At 41.4% G+C, this 22,224-nt stretch overlaps 1 protein-coding gene across 1 annotated transcript in view; it reads left to right on the top strand.

Annotated features, from left to right (window-relative positions):
- The window catches only part of adamtsl3 (ADAMTS-like 3), a 464,545-nt gene that overhangs the window by 276,146 nt on the left and 166,175 nt on the right, over nt 1-22,224 (top strand). Inside the window, exon 6 of the mRNA XM_060941127.1 lies at nt 18,519-18,755. Within this exon, the coding sequence (XP_060797110.1) occupies nt 18,519-18,755 (237 nt within the window). The remainder of the gene's footprint in view (nt 1-18,518; nt 18,756-22,224) is intronic.

Below are 22,224 nucleotides of genomic sequence, written 5' to 3'. Positions count from 1 at the left end.
ATGGTTTTGTAACCTTTTCCAGCCTGATGAGCATCAACAACGCTTTTTCTGAGGTCCTCAGAAATCTCCTTTGTTCATGTCATGATACACTTCCACAAACACGTGTTGTGAAGATCAGACTTTGATAGATCCCTGTTCTTTAAATAAAACAGGGTGCCCACTCACACCTGATTGTCATCCCATTGATTGAAAATACCTGACTCTAATTTCACCTTCAAATTATCTGCTAATCCTAGAGATTCACATACTTTTGCCACTCACAGATATGTAATATTGTATAGGAAACCCACACAGACACGGGGAGAACATGCAAACTCCATACAGAAAGCCCTCGTCGGCCACTGGGCTTGATATATATATATATCAGCATGGTGGTGTAGTGGTTAGTACTGTCGCCTCACAGCAAGAAGATCCTGGGTTCAAGCCCAGTGGCCGACGAGGGCTTTCTGTGTGGAGTTTGCATGTTCTCCCCGTGTCTGTGTAGGTTTCTTCTGGGTGCTCCGGTTTCCCCCAAAGACATGCAGGTTAGGCTAACTGGTGGCTCTAAATTGACCGTAGGTGTGAATGGTTGTTTGTCTCTCTGTGTCAGCCCTGTGATGACCTGGCAACTTGTCCAGGGTGTACCCTGCCTTTTGCCCATAGTCAGCTGGGATAGGCTCCAGCTTGCGTGTGACCCTGTACAGGATAAGCGTTTAGAGATAATGGATATCTATACGTATCTCTCTCTCTCTCTGTACCGTGTGTATATATATATATATATATATATATACACTGGCTGACGTAATGTATAATAAAGCTCCAAATGCTGAACACCACTGGAAATGACAGCAATTTTGTAAGGAATAAAACACAATGTTGCATGCTGTTAAGGAAAATAATCAACAGCAGGGTGGTGTAATGTGTTTCCTATAACAGCATGTCCCAAATTGTTTTATTTCACTTAAACCACTACTGAGACAAAATTATTTTTCCATTTGTTATATAATGACATTTTTTAAATCCATTTAAGGTTATGTTTAATGTTGTGAAATGTCTACTAAATGAGTAAGTGTCTATTTCCACTTCCATTGTAGCAATTACAAACTGTCGTTCCCTCACCAGCCTCTGTTTTATTGCCTCTCTTAAAGTTTATTCACTTCACCTGTCAGTGGTCATAATGTTATGGGTAATTGTTGTGTTTGTTTGTGTGTGTGTGTATGTGTCAGGGCTTTACATTAACTTTTTTGCTCACCGGCCACTGTGGCTAGTGGTTTCCCCGAGTCACTAGCCATTCAGCCTTTTCACTAGCCACAATTTTATTGCCAGGAAATCGCAGTTTTTTTTCACCATGATACGTTAAAGTTCGGAATATCTAGATTTAATTATGAATGGCAGTGTACGTGTAATGTATCTCTACAGTAGCACTCAAGTATTCAGTGCTGTTAAGGTAGCTCCCTATATGAAAACATGCAACCAATTCAGACAAAAATATAAACAGAGTATTCTGTTTATTGAACTCAAATTCAAGCCCCTTACAATATGAAATATCATATAATCAGTTCAGTACAACTGAACTGATTCTAATATTAAAAGTCCAATTCAAAATATTTATCATTGAAAAACATTTGATGTTTTGATATGCAAGTATTGTGTATTATCAAGTATTATTATGCATATTATGTATTATCTATTAAGTGTGTGAACATGTGTCGAGAGAGACACTAAATGTCCTCATTACATTCAGGGGAATTAGCTCAAGTGGTAGAGTGCTTGCTTAGCATGTAAGATGTAGTGGGATCAATACCCACATTCTCCAAAACAGTAACTGCCCCCTTGCTTGCATCTTCTTAATTTCCTGAGGGAACCCACCCAAAGGGATCAATAAAGTTTTATCAAATCAAATCAAGTTTATTTGTATAGCGCTTTTAACAATAAACATTGTCGCAAAGCAGCTTTACAGAATTTGAACAACTTAAAACATGAGCTAATTTTATCCCTAATCTATCCCCAATGAGCAAGCCTGTGGCGACGGTGGCAAAGAAAAACTCCCTCAGACAACATGAGGAAGAAACCTCGAGAGGAACCAGACTCAAAAGGGAACCCATCCTCATTTGGGCAACAACAGACAGCCTGACTATAATATTAACAGTTTTAACAGGTATAACCCTCAACTGTCCTCATGGGGCCGTCCTTCACAGGAGCGGTGCGATAAAACTCCGACCAGACACAGGGCACCAGGATGGATCAAGCAGGTCCGAGGGGCAGAAGAGGCCAGCATCTCAATCCCAGGATCAACATGTAACTCAGAGGGACAGATTTGGGGGGGGGGGAGAAAGAAAACACGTTGTTAGGTATGCCCTAAAAATGACAAGTATTAAATCTGTGTGGTAGGCTCGCAGAGACGAGAGTCTTTACATCAGGCATAACACACAACAATGGCATGTTAATATGGTAAAATATATCATGACCTGCTCTGGCTGGATGCTTGATTGGGTGATGGGAGCACACTCCTCAGCAATGATGAGATGCAGATGGGACCCTTAGGGCTGGCCAAGACAATTCAGTTACATTTCACCGGGTCTGGGACATGCGACAGAATGTCTGACGGCCGATTCCCTGCAGGCTACGATAGCCAGTCGAGGTCTCCACCCTCTCCACCAAAAGATTTCCTGTTGACTCCATGTAACTCAGAGGGACAGATTTGGGGTGGGGGGGAGGGAAAGAAAACACAGGTGGTTAGGTATGCCCAATGTCACCTGAATAAGTAGGAACAGTATACATATTGCACCGAGTACAAGCAGGGACTCCGGCAACTAACTATGACAGCATAACTAAAAGGAGAGAGCCAGAAGGTAACACAGGCATGAGGGAGCCCCGGGACTTTAAGCAGCCAGCCACTACACCATCAACAAACTCGAGTGAGCAAGCGAGTGGGGACTGACAGCATCCATACATCCCAGTTTACCAAAACACTCTATGTCTGAGGACCCTCCAGATCTACTCCTTTACCTCATAAACACCATTAACAAAAGGCTTGACTAAACAGATATGTTTTCAGCCTCGACTTAAATGCTGAGACTGAGAATAAAGTTTTATCTAATCTAATCATCAGATGAGTCTGAATGGTCCATGAAAAATGGTTTTCGTGACCTGAGGCTTCCAGCATGCCATACTGTAAGTTGATAGCTGGGGCGAGATCAACTTCTTTACAATCGCGTGAACGTTTCTAAACAGCAGCTCCATCCTCTCCAGTTCAGCCGACTTCATGACAGCCAGGGACTTGAAAGCAATGCTGTCCTGTAGTGAACCAGCCGTCTTCGCCGGTTTTGATGTTATAGTACCGATGTGTGCATTTGACTTTTCGTGGTCCTTTTATAGTTTCGAGTTTAAAATTACTGGTGCCTGTCTTTGCCAGACTTTCCACAGTCTTCGCAGTACATGGTATTTTCGGTTTTGCTATTTGCTAGCCAATCTCACCCGAACTTCCATTTGTCATTGAACTGTCTTATCTTCCTATTAGTGTCTTGTTCATCTCCATGGCCGTAGCCAGCTCTGAGGCCCCCGCGGTCCGGACCTCGGTCATTTTTAAGAGCTGAAAATACATTTGTATGCTAAATATTCAACTGGATGAAAAAATAAAGAACATTAAAATGTCTCCGTAAAAAGTGCATTGTTAATTATGTTAAACGTTGATTCTGTCTTCTGTGTCTGTTTCGTGCGCGTGGCTCTGAGACCAAGAAAACAAAAATGAATGAGTGTGCGACTCGGGGGAGGAACGCGGTGCAGGAGACACGGGGTTTCCACAGTAACCATCAGTGCACTTTCATGAAGCTGTTAAATTTACATTTTCGAAGCAGCACAGTTGTAGCCTACCTTGTTTCTGATTTAAAAAATAAATAATTTGATAAGCCAAAGCAATAGAGTGGAAAGTTTAAACTTATGTTTGCCTTGGATAACTTTGCCTAAAACATGGTGGTGTATACTGATTTTTTTCCCAGAATGTTTTTTTTTTTGTGTGTGTGTAGGTGTAACGGATGCCAGATTGTTAATGTATCTCAGTTCCATAGGCTACATGGTTAAGGTATCTTTTGTCCTCATTGCTTGGGCCAGATCAAACCATTAAACAAGCTTAAGTTATTCTTACTCTTGCCAGATACATGATTTTTTTTTTCAAAACTGATGATATTCAATTCAAACACCTTTAAAAGTAATTTCAGGAATAGATCTCTTGTGTGGCGTGTAATTCACCCCGCTCATTTAAATATGTCGAAATTTTTTTGGCGCACGCTTTGCGCATCGCAGACCTCGGTGATTTTAAAATGCTGCTCCGGCCCTGCTCATCTCTGCCCCTTTTTTCCTGAGCAGCAGGGTTTGAAACTCCAGCTATATGCCGCCACATAGTGCGCTTCTCAGTCGTCAGCAACTTTGTTGCTTTGTTCATTAACCGCAGGTTTCCGTATCATTGATTTTACCTGAGACGTTAATGAACGTTCTAAACAATTCTAACATGTTGTCAGAATGTTTATGCAGGTGCTCATGGGAGTTGTAGGTGCGTAATATCACATTGCAATGCGTTTATTATATCAGATGCCTTCAGAGAAAACTACAATTACAATATATTGCCATACCACAGAATAAACCACCCGCCAAAGTGGCTAGTGGGACTAAAGTCATCACCCGCCAAAGCCGAATTTTACCCGCATTTGGCAGGTGGGCAGGTGCTAATGTAAAGCCCTGGTATGTATGTATGTCCATCCATCCATCCATCCATCCATCCATTATCTGTAGCCGCTTATCCTGTCCTACAGGGTCGCAGGCAAGCTGGAGCCTATTCCTATAGCCTATTCCTATCCTATTTTATATATATATATATATATATATATATATATATATATATATATATATATATATATATATAGTATAATCTCATCTCATTATCTCTAGCCGCTTTATCCTGTTCTACAGGGTCGCAGGCAAGCTGGAGCCTATTCTTATAGCCTATTCCTATACTATTATATATAATTTCTTCAAATGTTTATCATAAAGTTTTTATAAATGGTAAAGGGACCTCACAGTGGCTCTATTATAGTATATATAGAAGCTATTAGTTCTCTTTTGCCACAGTACAGTATGTCCCCTATAAGCTAGCCAAAAATAGAAACGTCTTTTATTTTCCTGTCCATTTTTTTTTCAAATAACCTGTAGTCTAGCATATGGTAAAATCTCCTGCTTCATCCCTTTCAACGATAGACAGGAAAGAAAAGTTTTCCATCTAAATCTGTGTCTCTTGTGTAGCCAGCCTCTATGTCTCCATCAACACGCAAGAAGCCATCTGTCCCTTTTCCATCCATTTTAATCGGCAGCCTATTTTTCCACCATTGAAGTGGTTTTGAATGGTTTTGTGGTTGCCTGGTCAAAGCCAGTGGCTTCATAATATTCCCAATGATGGTGTTAAAAATTTAGAGCTTAAGAACAGGTCTTTTTATGTCAAACATTATTAGCAACATCGTGATGGAGTTAGCACTAGGCTTTGTTTCTCAGGTGCATTGCTGTTCATTTCTTTTTCAGATCCTTTAAACGCATGCCTGCTGTTCATCAGTGCTGCTCCACACATCCAGTCATTCTCTCAATGTTTTTCATTTATGTTTACATGTGCAAAATTACTTGATAAAACTGATGACTGGAAAACATCATCTTTACAAAATTCAACCCAAGAAGAAGGATACACCATAGAATTCAAACTTGCGCAGATTTTTTAACACAGTATAGATAAACATTTATTTGGTAATTTTTTAATGGTTACAGATAACACATTATTTTTTTCCCCTCCATACTGCCTTTATTTTGATTCAGAGACAGAGGAATTTTTTTCTGGGCAAGCATCTGCTCTTGGCTCCAGCTTAGGTCTTCCTCCACCACCATAAAGAATCATGCTTCTTGGATGCATGTTTTGTGTATAATGTAGAGTCTATGATTTTTTTTTTTTTTAATTTGGATCTTCTTCCAATTTGATTATTTTCTAAATCTCACCCAGCAAGCAGCTGTCCCTTAACATAGATAACTACCAGCCAGGAAGAGTGAAGGCTAACACATACTCTGAGACATATGAAGCTACCTTTTGAATGTTTTTGAATGCTGCGTCACAGGGTAGCATAACATACTCAGAGGAATGCACAACTTTCCACTCAGATGGCCATGATTGGTTAGTGTCACTGTAATGGACAGGGGAGAGAGAATATACCATCTCTCTCTTGTTGTGGCTGTGGGTCTGTTGAGATTTGAACATGCAACATTCCAACAATAGAGCATTTTTTCTGTTGTGCCACTCAGGAGCACTCTATGTCTATCTGTCTATCTATCTATCTTTGTAGCAGATCTGAGTACATGCCCTGATGTGTATGTCCACATTCACTGGATATGAGCAGTTGTGCACTCTGATTGCACTCAATGAAATGAAACATGCATGTTGCTGGAGTTAAATAACTAGTTCATGTTAAATTTATTAAATATTGTCGTGTTTAATGATCAAATCAAGTGAGTTTTGTTTTAATAACCTAACAGTATTGGTTTTTATGATTATTAGACCTTATTGAGTTGGATTTATGTAATACAGTTGATTAAACTGCATTAAGGTTGTCCCAATGCGCTCTCCGTACTTTCTTGCACACGCTCAGTAAGGCAGACGGGGGGAGCAATGGCCATTTTTGTAGAATTCCAGCGCATGGTTCGGCTTGATGCAGATCAGTGTGAACACATAATGGTTTTCTTGGTTATATGCACTTAAAGATGCCCGTGCACTTTACAACAAAGGCGAAGGCTTTTTTTTCTTTAAAGTAACTTGAATCACCTTTCTATTTTTTTGACATTGTAATCTGCCAAATGTTTAGTTTTTCAAATTGAAAGATGCACTTGGGCAAACAAATAAAACTGAGTTAAATAGTTATTTTGTGTTGTGTACGGTACTTTAAGTAGATATTGTTGGAACAAATGCAGACAGTACAGAATGCAGAAATGTAAATTAAACACAAGTTTATTAAATAAATCCAACATAATTCTGTTCACCAAATGCAACGTGACGTTGTTAATTAAATCCAACATAACTTTGTCAGCTAAATCCAACATGGCTTTATTTAATACCGTCCATGCAACTTTGTGTAGTAAATCTAACATAACTCTGTTGAATAAACTCAACATAACTGTATTCAATACATCTAAATTAACACAGTTTCGTGGGACCGGTTGCCATAACTCGGTTAAGTAAATCCAATGTTTTATTTTTTTGAGTGTACACATACATCAATTTCCTAAAAAATAAAATGATAAAAAATAAATAAAATAAAAAGGACTTCTGTACGGTATCATTCCCAATTTTCCAAATGTTAGGAGCCAGAGTAGACCACAAGAAAGCAGTTTAAGTGCACACTTTTACCTGAAGAAGTTGATTCTCTAAAAAGCTGTCTTTTTAAAACCAATTAATAATCAAATTTGCCACATTAATGCCATCTGCACCATTTAGCGTGGGAAAATATCCAGAGAAACTGTACTTAAGTAAAAGTATGGGTACTGCATCAAAATGAAAACTGGATATATGGAGACAAAAATAACCCTGAGTGAAAGGTTTTTTTTTTAAATCTACATTTTAAACAGTAAACATTGAACTTATTTACAAGTAAAAAGTAGATATTTTTACTCAGAAAAGAGCTGACCACAAGGTCATTTTGCCTGATCCTGCATGGCTAGCAGAGGTGGACAGTAACGAAGTACATTTACTTGAGTACTGTACTTAAGCACACTTCTTGAGTATCTGTACTTTACTTGAGTATTTTTTTTGGAAACTTATGACTTTAATTTCACTACATTTGAAAGACAAATATCATACTTTTTACTCCACTACATTTCTATCAAGGTCCGCGTTACTATGAATCAGCTTTGAAAGTGGATTTTTTTCTTTTCTTTTCTAAAATGTGATTTTTTTCTGCATGTGACACTGAGACAGCTGATCAATAAATCACTAGGGTCACGTCACGTCCATAGACTGTACAAAATCAAGTTCACTGATTTCTCAGCAACATTATTTGAACTCGATCAGTTGATGGCAGAATGGAAGGTGGTGGTTCTTCTGGGGAATGCACACACCCATGGCCATACCTCGAACCCATGTTTCAGTTTTCTGTACGGATTAAAGATTCGTTTCGTTTTAATTGTTTGCTTTGTTTGGCGAAAACTAACCACATCACGGCCTACAAAAACTAGCCACCCAACCTGCGGAAGCATATTGATCTATAGAAACGTTTTATTCCAAGAGAAAGCTTGTAGTGAAGTTGTCTGTGCTTTTAAAGCTAGCGGTAACGTTGCAATAGCTATGCAGTCCGGTTAGTCAAATGACTTTCTATGGATTTTCCCACCAAGTTGCCGTCCCCTTGTCCACGGTTAACGTTAACACATAGATAATTAACTTGGACACTGTTAGTTAGCATGTAAAAACGGAGTTACCCTAACATGAATAACGTTAACTTATCTGAAGTCCTTTCAGAAATACGTTTTAGCATAATCTTGCCAAATAAACAGTAAGTAGAAATCTGTGTTTAAAGGCGTTTATTCTACAGGTTTTACAAGCGAGTCAGAAAATCCAGTCGGTTGCTTCAGAGGCATTAGGTTTTGTTAGCGTTGTAGCAATAATACAACAATGTGGTGAAGAAAATGTACTTCTAATACTTAAGTATTTTTAAAAGCAAGTGCTTCAGTACTTTAACTTAAGTAAAAATTTGACTGTACAACCTTCACTTGTATCGGAGTAACATTTGACCAGTGGGATCTGTACTTTGACTTCAGTAATGAAGTCGGGTACTTTGTCCACCTCTGATGGCTAGTTTGGTTAGCTATCATAAGAATTCTGCTAACTCAAACAAACATAGGAATTGGCTTGCTGGTTAATTAATGTTTAATAACCCTTTTGGATTGAATGGTAAGTCAGACAAGCAACAAAAATAAAACTTAATAAACTAACTCATTTAACAAGCTAATTTACAAAACTAGTTAGCTTTTTTAACCAAACAAATGTACAAACTTAACCAACTAGCTAATTAAACTACGAAATGTAACTAGCTAATTTACTCGAATTTAACTTAAAGGAACAGTCCACCGTATTTCCATAATGAAATATGCTCTTATCTGAATTGAGACAAGCTGCTCCGTACCTATCCGAGCTTTGCGCGACCTCCCTGTCAGTCAGACGCAGTCAGACACGCTGTCACTCCTGTTAGCAATGTAGCTAGGCTCAGCATGGCCAATGGTATTTTTTGGGGCTGTAGTTAAATGCAACCAAACTCCTCCACATTTTTCCTGTTTACATAGGTTTATATGACCAGTGATATGAAACAAGTTCAGTTACACAAATTGAAACGTAGCGATTTTCTATGCTATGGAAAGTCCACACTATAATGACAGGCGTACTAACACCTTCTGCGCGCTTCGGCAGCGTATTGATATCTGAGCTCCGTATCAATGCGCTGCCGAAGCGCGCAGAAGGTGTTAGTACGCCTGTCATTATAGTGCGGACTTTCCATAGCATAGAAAATCGCTACGTTTCAATTTGTGTAACTGAACTTGTTTCATATCACTGGTCATATAAACCTATGTAAACAGGAAAAACGCGGAAGAGTTTGGTCGCATCTAACTACAGCCCCAAAAAATACCATTGGCCATACTGAGCCTAGCTACATTGCTAACAGGAGTGACAGCGCGTCTGACTGCGTCTGACTGACTGGGAGGTCGCGCAAAGCTCGGATAGGTACGGAGCAGCTCGTCTCAATTCAGATAAGAGCATATTTCATTATGGAAATATGGTGGACTGTTCCTTTAACATGCTACATCAGGTTTAACTGCCAACATTTAAAGGTTGATATTTCATTTTTACACTGGGGGGCAAAAGACACACCTCATTCTGTTGGAATCAGTAATTCCAGCAAAAACACAAGAACTAAGAAACGCTAGGATATTACATTACATTACATTACATTACATTAATGGCATTTAGCAGATGCTCTTATAAAATAGAATCTGTGAGTTTTGTAATACGTCCTTTGAAGGTCACAATGAAAATGTAAGGATTAAAAAGTAAGCTTTGCTTTCCTTGGACATTTACTTGAGTAATAATATTCATGTTCAATACAACTTAAAGAGGACATATTATGAAAAACTCACTTTTTCATTGCTTGCACACATACATTTGGGTATCTGGTGTGCCTCCCAACCCACAAACTCTGATATAAAACAACCCCGTCAGTTTCTTTTGGGCTCCTATTTCAGAAAACATGTGCATCAACAAGCCGTTCAGATTTGGCTCATCTTTCTATGTCACAAGGGGTTAGGCTCATTAGAATGATGCCACTGCCTCATCTGAGTATCTCCGCTCACGGCTTGAGAACTGCCTTTGTGAATGAATATTTATAAGGAAAGTGCTACCTGATTGGCTGGCAGAAGAGGGGGTGGAGTGAACAGTGGCTCATTATCATTTAAAAGGAACAGGCGCTCAAATCAGCCGTTCTGAACAGGGCTGTTTAGACAGGGTGAGAAAGGAGCTGTGGTGTTTTATCCTTGTGGTATTTTGACCAAAGCATGTTACAGACATTTCATCAAGATCTCATTTATGTCTCCTTTAAGTGAAGTACAAATCTTTCAAAACAGTAATTAAGTACAGTAACAAAGTGCACTTCCTCCACCGTTGTTCTTTAATATGACCTTCATTTATTAACACATTATCTTTGTTACTGAACTTTCCCTTGCTCTTTAATCCTGAGCTTTTTGATGCTCAACCATTTTCATCAATTTAGAAAGGTGTTTAAATCACAACTTGCACCTCAAGGAGAGCACATGTATAGGTGTTGACAGCTTGTGTGAAACGTTATAGACTTTAACTAAACTTTAATGGAAGACACATTGGCAGTTGCATCAAGTTGTGTTTTACACCAAGCTCCCTGACGTACGCACATCTGGTCCAAGACTAAGAAAATAGAAATCATGGTTAAAAAAAGAAGCTTTGGTCGCACCTTCTTTCTCAGTTTTCACACTCAAGGGCTGTGCTTCCTATATCACCTAAAACCTGGCAGTATGAATAGTAAATGTGTGACGTGTTAGACACAGGCAGTTGGATGTTGGCGCTGGATACAGCCTTTCTTTATTTAGGTTTGTCCAAGAATCTACTTCATAATCCAGTGTGTACGTCAGATCATACATAAACACAGTCACTGAAGGCAATTCCTTAAGATAGGTGTTGGTCAAAAACAGGAGGAACCAAGCTACACACCAGCACTATGATTGCAATTTATACACGTTTACTTCCACACTAATAATGCAATTATTATCTGAATTCATCAAATATTCAGATTAAAATCTTTACTAGATATTGAAGAATCTAATACAGACACCTGAATTTTAGTGTAATAGTCAGGTTTTTAAGCACCTTTATATTTAACAGTTATTCCATGAACTCGAGTCGTACATGAGCTGATAGCTGACGAGGCGCGTAGCACCAAGTTGGCTATAAGCCATGTACAACAAGATTGAGTGGAATAACTGTTTTATTCTATCCACATTCGCTGGATTTTGAGAAACAGAGCATTTTTATTTTTATTTTTGCAAATTTGATAAATAAAAACTTTATACAAAACATCCAACAAAATAATTTCCACTTAGAATGTAAACAAACCAGCGAAATGACAGGAGCAATTTGTGAAAAATGCAATAATAATAATAATAATTATTGAAAAATAAGTACAGTTTCTCTGGATATTTTCCCACGCTGTTAAAGAAGGACTCAGAATAAATAAATGGTGCAGATGGCATTAATGTGGCAAATTTGATTATTAATTGGTTTTAAAAAGACAGCTTTTTAGAGAATCAACTTCTTCAGGTAAAAGTGTGCACTTAAACTGCTTTCTTGTGGTCTACTCTGGCTCCTAACATTTGGAAAATTGGGAATGATACCGTACAGAAGTCCTTTTTATTTTATTTATTTTTTATCATTTTATTTTTTAGGAAATTGATGTATGTGATATGTGCTATAATCATGTAAATTGGGGAATCCATGGCCTAATGGTTCGAGAAGCAGCTTTGAGACCAAAAGGTTATTGGTTCAATTCCCTGGACCAGCAGGAATGGCTGAAGTGCCCTTGAGCAAGGCACCTAACCCCTATCTGCTCCCCAGGCTACTCTGAGTGTTAGGACTAGGACTGTTTTGGCCTCTAGAGGCCGCTGTTATTTCCTTTTCATGTCGTGTTTATTTTGGCCTCTAGAGGCCGCCACTGTTCCTGTGTTTTGTGTTTGTGTTAATTGCCTAATTATCTTCACCTGTGTCCTTAATTAGTTTGTCTATTTATACCCCTGAGTTCAGTCCTCTTGTCACGGAGTCTTTGTGCTGTTATGTTTATCTCCAGTTTCCTTTGTACTGTGTTTTTTGATCTTCTTAGCTTTTGTATTTTTGCACTTTGCTTTTCTTTTGGATTATACTCTTTGGGTTTTTTTTGTCTTTTGTTTTGCCCTGTATATAGTGTATATAGTTTAAATAAACCTTTTGATTCTTTTTCTACTTCCGCCTCACGCCTCTGCATTTGAGTCATCCCCCTGGTGGCCTAGTGGGGGTTTGCTGGATTATCACACCAACGAACCAGGTTCGAATCCCAGCAAAACCCTAACAGAAAGACTCCGTCATGACCGACTCAGCAGAGGCTGCTTCAACTGTCTACCCGGCCAACCTTCAGGGAATTATGGCAGCTTTGACACGCTTCGGAGCGACCATGGACGCTCATGGACGTACGCTCACCAGCCAACGTGAGGCCCTCGCTCGCCACGAGGAACTGCTTCAGCAAATTGGGAAAACCCTGGCACAGCTGACATCTCTGCCTGCATCTCCTGCTCCTGATCCAGTTCCTGCTCCTGATCCAGCTCCCACTCCTGCTCCAGTGCCTCCTGCAATGCTGCCTTCTTCACCTCGCGAACCCAGCCTTCCTGCACCACAGAGGTATGACGGCAAGCACAGTGAGTGCCGAGAGTTCCTTACCCAGTGTCAACTCACCTTTGAGCTTCAGCCTACCACCTACACTACGGATCGCCGCAAGATTGCCTTTGTGATCACCTTATTAGCTGGTAAGGCGCGAGCCTGGGCTACTGCTATCTGGCAAAGACAGGGACCTGAGTGCTTTGATTTCCAGCTGTTTTCTGAAGAGATGCTTCGGGTCTTCGATCAGGCAGACATCAGTACCAATGCAGCCCGAAAGCTCATGTCCATCCGGCAAGGAGGAAGCGTCGCAGATTACGCCATCTCGTTCCGAACACTCGCAGCAGTAAGTGGATGGAACGAGACTGCCCTGGTGTCAGCCTTCCACCATGGTCTGTCTGACCCCATCAAGGACGGTCTGGCCTCTATTGGATGCCCAAGTGACCTCGAAACCCTCATCTCACATGCTATTCGTCTGGACAACAGGATGAGAGAACGCCACCAAGCCTTGAGCCCCCCCAGCCTCCCTACCTCTACCTGGAGACCGTCTACCTCCTTCAGTGACTGTCCAGAACCCATGCAAGTGGGTCGTACTCGCCTCTCCGCATCTGAGAGGGAGCGCAGAAGGAGAGACAAGTGCTGCATCTACTGTGGCAATCCTGGTCACTTCCGAGCATCATGTCCCGAACTCTTGGGAAAAGGACCGCCCCGTCCAGCCGAGGGAGGGTTGTGACGGGGCCTACCCTCTCTCCCGGACTCCCTGGCCAAGGAATCTACATCCCGGTCTCCATCTCCTGGGGTGAGTCTGTCCACTCTTGTCAAGCTTTGATAGACTCAGGGGCGGCTGGGAACTTTATGGATATTCACTTCGCCCAAAGCATCAATATTCCGACTGCACCTCTTGAAGTCCCACTGTCTGTGTCTGCCCTCGATGGCCAAGCGTTAGGTGATGGAAGAGTCACCCAAGTTACTTCTCCAGTTTTCCTCCAGTCTCAAGGTCACAAGGAAGAAATATCCCTGCACCTGATTCCTTCACCTGAGTTCCCAGTTATTCTAGGCCTTCCTTGGCTTACTCGCCACAACCCTCGCATAGACTGGGTAACAAGCCAGGTTGTGGAATGGGGCCCTGCATGCCATGCCTCTTGTCTGCTCTCTAGCTCTCCTGTGTCTCCTGCCGAGCCCCCTGATCTCACTGAGTTATCTCAAGTTCCCACAGAGTACTGGGATCTCAAGGAGGTATTCAGCAAGAGCAGGGCCGCCGTTCTTCCTCCGCACCGGGCCTACGACTGTGCCATCGACTTGCTCCCTGGGACTACCCCTCCTCGTGGCAGACTGTTTTCACTCTCTCAGCCAGAACGCAAGGCCATGGAGGAATACCTCAAAGATGCCCTGGTCTCTGGGTTTATTCGACCCTCCACTTCACCTGCTGGAGCCGGCTTCTTCTTTGTCGGCAAGAAGGATGGGGGGCTCCGACCATGTATTGATTACAGGGGCCTGAATAAGATCACTGTGCGCAACCGATATCCCCTTCCGCTGATGTCCACAGCTTTCGACCTGCTCCAAGGCGCCACCGTCTTCACCAAGTTGGACCTACGGAACGCATACCACCTCATCCGTATCCGACAGGGAGACGAGTGGAAGACTGCCTTTAACACCCCGTCTGGGCACTACGAATACCAGGTGATGCCCTTCGGACTCACCAACGCACCAGCTGTTTTTCAGGCCCTAATCAACGACGTCTTAAGGGACATGATTAACCTATACGTTTTTGTCTACCTCGACGACATCCTTATCTTTTCCAAGACCGTGCAGGAGCACCGCCACCATGTCCGCCAGGTTCTCCAGAGGCTGCTACAGAACAATCTGTTCGCCAAGGCCCAGAAATGCGAATTTCATGTTCCCGAGGTCTCCTTTCTGGGATTTATTGTACGGACAGGCCAACTCCAAATGGACCCTGCCAAGACCCTGGCCGTCCGGGATTGGCCTACTCCCAAGTCCGTTAAGGAGGTTCAGCGGTTCTTAGGATTCGCTAACTTCTACCGCAAGTTCATCAGGAACTTCAGTTCTGTGGCAGCACCCATGTCTGACCTCACCAAAGGGACAGGTGGATCTTATGGCTGGTCTCCTCAGGCAGAAAAGGCGTTCAAAGACCTCAAGGACCGCTTCTGCACGGCACCCATTCTGGTTCTCCCGGACACCTCCCAACCATTCATCGTGGAGGTGGACGCCTCGGACAGTGGTGTCGGCGCGGTGCTCTCTCAACGTTCGGAAGGAAAGCTGCACCCCTGCGCTTACTTCTCCCACCGCCTGAGTCCTGCTGAGTCCCGGTACGATGTGGGGGATCGAGAACTGCTAGCGGTCAAACTGGCCCTTGAGGAGTGGAGGCACTGGCTGGAGGGAGCACAACATCCATTCCTGGTTTGGACTGACCACAAGAACCTGGAGTACCTCCAGCAAGCCAAGAGACTGAACCCTCGACAGGCTAGGTGGGCCCTGTTTTTCAGTCGGTTTGACTTCACCCTCTCATACCGCCCCGGCTCCAAGAACACCAAACCTGACGCACTGTCCAGACTGTTCTCTGCCACTAACAGGGAGAATGAAGTCGGGCCTATTATCCCTGTGTCCCGGATTGTGGCCCCTGTCCGCTGGGGTATTGAGGAGGCTGTCCGACGAGCCCAACGCCAGGACCCCGGTCCTGGGACGGGGCCACCAGGCCTCTTGTACGTCCCACATCAAGCCCGGGCCAAGAGGAGGACGCGGGGGTGCCCTCGGTCAACCAATATGTGAGACGGTGTCGCAAGACCTGGAGCAAGGTCAGGAAGACCCTCATACAGACCTCCAGAACCAACCAGACTCAGGCCAACCGCCATAGAAGACCTGCACACGCTTTCCGCCCTGGGCAGCGTGTTTGGCTGTCCACTAAGGACCTTCCACTGCGGGTGGAGAACCGCAAGCTTGCTCCTCGCTACATTGGCCCCTTCAAGGTGGTGCGCAGGGTGAACCCTGTCTCCTACCGGCTCCAGTTGCCCCGGACTCTGAGGATCAACCCCACTTTCCATGTTTCCCTGTTACGGCCCGTACTGACGTCTACGTATGCCCCTGCCCCTAGGAACCCCCCACCCCCCCGCATCTTCCAGGGGCAGACTGTGTTCACTGTGAATCGCCTGCTTGACTCCCGCCGGGTCCGCGGCGGGTTGCAATATCTGGTGGACTGGGAGGGCTATGGTCCTGAGGAGCGCTGCTGGGTTCCTGCTCGGGATGTCCTTGATAAAGAACTATGTCGGGACTTCCATTCGGCCCATCCGGATCGCCCTGGGAACGTCAGGAGACGCTCCTAGAGGGGGGGGTCCTGTTAGGACTAGGACTGTTTTGGCCTCTAGAGGCCGCTGTTATTTCCTTTTCATGTCGTGTTTATTTTGGCCTCTAGAGGCCGCCACTGTTCCTGTGTTTTGTGTTTGTGTTAATTGCCTAATTATCTTCACCTGTGTCCTTAATTAGTTTGTCTATTTATACCCCTGAGTTCAGTCCTCTTGTCACGGAGTCTTTGTGCTGTTATGTTTATCTCCAGTTTCCTTTGTACTGTGTTTTTTGATCTTCTTAGCTTTTGTATTTTTGCACTTTGCTTTTCTTTTGGATTATACTCTTTGGGTTTTTTTTGTCTTTTGTTTTGCCCTGTATATAGTGTATATAGTTTAAATAAACCTTTTGATTCTTTTTCTACTTCTGCCTCACGCCTCTGCATTTGAGTCATCCCCCTGGTGGCCTAGTGGGGGTTTGCTGGATTATCACACCAACGAACCAGGTTCGAATCCCAGCAAAACCCTAACACTGAGCATGTTGTACTTCGCTCTGGATAAGAGCATCTGATAAATTACTGGAATGTAAATAGAAATGCCTTGGATACTGTATTTTCTAAGATAACAATTATACAATCGGATAATTTCATCTGATCCCACACCTGAAAATCTGTCTCTTCCAAGACAGTGTATTAAGATTGGGCTACAGTTTGGGATTTAATTTATTGTATTTCCTAATATCCAGGAGCTTGACTTAAACAGCACGATAATTTACAAATCCTCTGAGCGGCAAAGCCGACAACTAGAATATGTAACTATTAAATGGAATATGTTATCAGCCTGTCTGATCATCATTGTCCAGTGTTTCCAGGATAGACCCTGGATCGGGATCTGGAGATCATGGAGCAATTGTGGATTATGAATAAAAGAAAAAAATGTGTTTCAAAATGCCTGGAGTAAAAACCTATAAATGTAATTTATAGGTTTTTAATATTAATTTTATTAATAATGGTCAAATAAAGAACTGCATATCAGCAAATGCAGGCTGTAACTTAAATGTCTTCAAAAACAAGCTTCTAGAATATGGTTAAAAAAAGAAGAAGATAAAATAATCACAGGGGTGTCAAATAAACTTTTTTTTTAGTATATACAGTCCTGTGCAAAAGTCTTAGGCACATGTCGACCAAAAATGGCTTAAAAATAATGAAATGAAATGTTTCAACATTAAAAACCACTATAAACAGCAGTCAGCCATAATAAATGAAACAAAGTCAATATTTGGTGTGAGACGACCCTTTGCTTTTAAAAAAAAAAAATAGTATTCTCAGGTACAATGAGTGCAGCTTTATAAGGAAACGAGCTGTAGGTTTTACTGAGCATCTTACAGAACCAGCCACAGTTCTTCTGGACACTTTGACTGTCACACTCGCTTCTTCATTTTACACCAAAACCCAGCAGCCTTCATTATGTTTTCTTTTTTAATCTGAAAAGCGCTCTCTTATGTAATATGCTGCTCAGATACAAATTTTTTTTTGATGTAACATTTAATTTTGTGCTGGAAAACAAATGTTTGGACTCTAAAATGTTTTTGTACCGACTAGATAATGTAGAAGTCTCATTCTCATCTCATCTCATTATCTCTAGGTGCTTTATCCTGTTCTACAGGGTCGCAGGCAAGCTGGAGCCTATCCCAGCTGACTACGGGCGAAAGGCGGGGTACACCCTGGACAAGTCGCCAGCTCATCACAGGGCTGACACATAGACACAGACAACCATGCACACTCACATTCACGCCTACGGTCAATTTAGAGTCACCAGTTAACCTAACCTGCATGTCTTTGGACTGTGGGGGAAACCGGAGCACCCGGAGGGAACCCATGCGGACAACATGCAAACTCCACACAGAAAGGCCCTCGCCGGCCATGAACCCGGATCTTCTTGCTGTGAGGCAACAGCGCTAACCACTACACCACCGTGCCGTCCTAATGTAAAAGTCATAAAATCAAAATCTATAACCAAGTTTGTACCGGTATGAAAAAAATAGGGTGCCAAAGACTTTTGCACAGTAATATATCTTAACTAGCTGCAATAATGTAAAGTTACTGATCTTACCAAATATGTTGTCTAAAATTGCAAATGATATCCCATTTTCAAAGAGATTGTGCCATTTTAAATTATGAGAACTTTGATGTATTATAATGTTTTGAGAGAGTAATTAAGAAAACTAATGTGTTTGTTTCTCTGATAAGGACTGCCCTGCTGAGTCAGGTGACTTCAGAGCTCAGCAGTGCTCCGCCCACAATGACATCAAATACCAGGGACAGACGTATGAGTGGATTCCAGTGAGCTATGACCCGATCTCGCCCTGTGCCCTTAAGTGCCAGGCTCGAGGGAAGAGCTTAGTGGTGGAACTGGCACCTAAAGTGCTGGATGGCACTCGCTGTAAAGCAGATTCTCTGGATATGTGCATTAATGGCATATGCCAGGTGAGTCATACCATCTCTATCTAGGGTGTCTAGGACATTTCTGGAAAGTTACACTTGGATCTGGCTAGGTCTGAGCACAAGCAAATCAAATTAAGAGAGGTCTTATATTATGTCTGTCTGTCTATTTGTCTACACATTCAGTGACCACTTTATCAAGAAACTTAAATTATCATGCAGTCATCCAATCAGCCAATCATGTGGCAGTATCACAATTCAAAAAATGGTACAAGTCAAGACCTTCAGTTAATGTTCACGTCAAACAGCAGGATTGAGGAAAAAATGTGATCACATGTTGTGCTTGGCAGATTGAGCTGACAGGAAGGCTAGAGTAAAACAAATAACCACACTTTACAACTGTGGTGAGCAGAAAAGCATCTCAGAGCACACAAAATGTTGAACCCTGAGGCAATTGAGCAACAAAAGCAAAAGATCGGATTCCACTCCTGTCAGCCAAGAACAGGAATCTGAGGCTACAATGGGTATAGGCCAGAGGTGGACAGTAATGAAGTACATTTACTTGAGTACTGTACTTAAGTACACTTTTTGAGTATCTGTACTTTACTCGAGTATTTTTTTTTTTTTTGAAACTTATGACTTTAACTTCACTATATTTGAAAGGCAAATATCATACTTTTTACTCCACTACATTTCTATCAAGGTCCTCGTTACTCATTACTATGAAGCAGCTTTGAAAGAGGAGGGTTTTTTTCTTTTCTTTTCTAAAGCGTGATTGGTTTTTTTGCAGGTGACACTGAGATAGCCTATCAGTAATCACTAGGGTCACGTCACGTCCATAGACCATATAAAATCAAGTGCAGTGATTTCTCAGCAGTGTTATTTAACATGATCAGTTGATGGCAGAAGGAAGGAGGTGGTTCTTCTAGGGAATGCACACACACCCATGGCCATACCTCAAACCCATGTTTCAGTTTTCTGAAAGGATTAAAGATTCGTTTCGTTTTAAATGTTTGCTTTGTTTGGCGAAAATGAACCACATCATGGCCTACAAAATCTCGCCACCTGACCTGTGGAAGCATATTGCTCTATATAAACGTTTTATTCCAAGAGAAAGCTTGCAACGAAGTTGTCTATGCTTTTAGAGCTAGCAATAACATTGCAATAGCTATGCAGTCTGGTTAGTCAAATGACTTTCTATGGATTTTTCCACCAAGTTGCCGTCGCCTTGTCCACGGCTAACGTTAACATATAGCTAGTTAACTTGGACACTGTTAGTTAGCATATGAAAATGGAGTTACACTAACATGAATAACATTAACTTATCTGAAGTCCTTTCAGAAATATGTTTTAGCATAATCTTGCCAAATAAACAGAATGTTGAAATCTTTCTTTTCTAGTAGCATTAGCTACCCAATATGATTTTGAGTATGAAAAGAGTTGGCTAGCATGTCAGGTGGAGCTTCACTAACAAGCTAGCTTACCGTTAAACCACCATGATGCACAGCATGTGTTCATTTTGTGAATTCACATTTCTGTCTTTGGTAACAGCATTAGGCTTTGTAAGCATTGTGCCAATAATACAATAATGCGTTGACAGAAAATGTACTTTTAATACTTAAGTATTTTTAAAAGCAAGCACTTCAGTACTTTAACTTCAGTAAAAATTTGACTGTATAACTTTCACTTGTATCGGAGTAACATTTGACCAGTGGGATCTGTACTTCGACTTAAGTAATGAAGTTGGGTACTTTGTCCACCTGTAGTATAGACTCACCGAAACTGAACAGTTGAAGATTGGAAAAAGATGTTTTTCCAGTCTTCAACTATCCACTTTCTGTGTTTTTCACATTATTCTGCTTCCATGTGATTGATTGATGGGATAATTGCATGACTGAACAGCATATTTAATTGTCAGAATATATAAATGTAGTTTTTACGAGCAACACACACACACATGCAATCAGCCAATCGTGTGGCAGTATCACAATTCAAAAAATGGTACAAGTCAAGACCTTCAGTTAATGTTCACGTCAAACATCAGGACTGAAGAAAAAATGTGATCACATGTTGTGTTTGGCAGATTGAGCTGACAGAAAGGCTAGAGTAAAACAAATAACCACACTTTACAACTGTGGTGAGCAGAAAAGCATCTCAGAGCACAGAAAATGTTGAACCCTGAGGCAATTGAGCTACTCTCTCTCTCTCTCTCTCTCTCTCTCTCTCTCTATATATATATATATATATATATATATATATATATATATATATATATATATATATATATATACACAGGGTGGGCCAAAAGTAGGTATACACTTTACACATATCAGTACACAAAACAGTGTATACCTACTTTTGGCCCACCCTGTATAATAACTTTTTGACTGTTTTTACCATTGTAAACTACCAACTTTCATATTATGCATTCAATGCAAGGCATGGAAATATTCCAGTAGCTATTCTTTCGACAGTATGGATGATCTGGGGAGGAAAATTGGCACCATTGATGTTTAAACACTTAGCCAAGTAATTCCTGTGGTAAAGGTTCATGGAAAGGATTTCCTCTTAATTTACAAACAAATCCATTATAGAAGAGTCTGCTAGGGTCATTATTGTATGAATCAAACACTAAAATGAGACCTAACAATCTTTGTACCCAGTCTGACCAATACATAGTGTCTTCATACTTCATTTGTGAGTCGTACTATTGATCTCAGTAACCATATCATAATTTACTGATGGTCTATAACCATAGACTGAAATAGAAAGGCAGTACACTAATGTTTTGAAGTATGTGGGACTTTAAGGAGACTGTAGGTTTAGGTAGGTCTGTGACTGGCTGGGTTTTAGTTTCACAACAATTTGTGGCTGAAACTACATTTCTCATTGTGTAGATGAACTGTGCAGCTGTGTATAAGAGAAAGAGATGGATAGAGAGAAATAAATGTATAGAGAAAGACTGCTCATGAAAGAATGCTCATTTCGAAGTTTGCTTTTTGTACTCAAATACTAATCTCCCTTCTGTTGATAAAAAGGTAAAATAAATGGTTTCATGGAATCTTTTCAGACATTCTAGCACTTATTAGACAACACATGCATCAGTCTTTATGTACTTTACATCACACTGAGGGTTTACAGATTCTCCTTCAGGTCTCAGTGGTGTCCACTTCAGTCAAAGCACTCAAACTGTATTTGTGTACATTAGCAACATAACCATGACCAACTTTGTTGGAGGAGGTTATGTTTTCACCTCAGTTTGTTTGTCTTATTCCTAACGTAACTCAAAAAGTACTGGATACTAGATTTTGATGAAATTTTGAGGAAAGGTGGACCATGGGCCAAGGAACCACTGATTAGATTTTCATGCAAATCCAGATATGTATGTGGATTCAGGATTTTTTTATTTTTTTGCCTCACTGTAAAAAAAAAAAAGTGACGCCAACTTAAAAATTCAAGGCAACTTACTGCACAGGATTTTTGAGTTCATGTGACAACTAAGATTTTTATGTTT

Source organism: Neoarius graeffei, chromosome 15 (assembly GCF_027579695.1).
Source record: "Neoarius graeffei isolate fNeoGra1 chromosome 15, fNeoGra1.pri, whole genome shotgun sequence".
NCBI classification, from domain to species: domain Eukaryota; kingdom Metazoa; phylum Chordata; class Actinopteri; order Siluriformes; family Ariidae; genus Neoarius; species Neoarius graeffei.
Note: the sequence above shows the minus strand (reverse complement) of the source record. Positions and strands in the feature narration are given on the sequence as shown.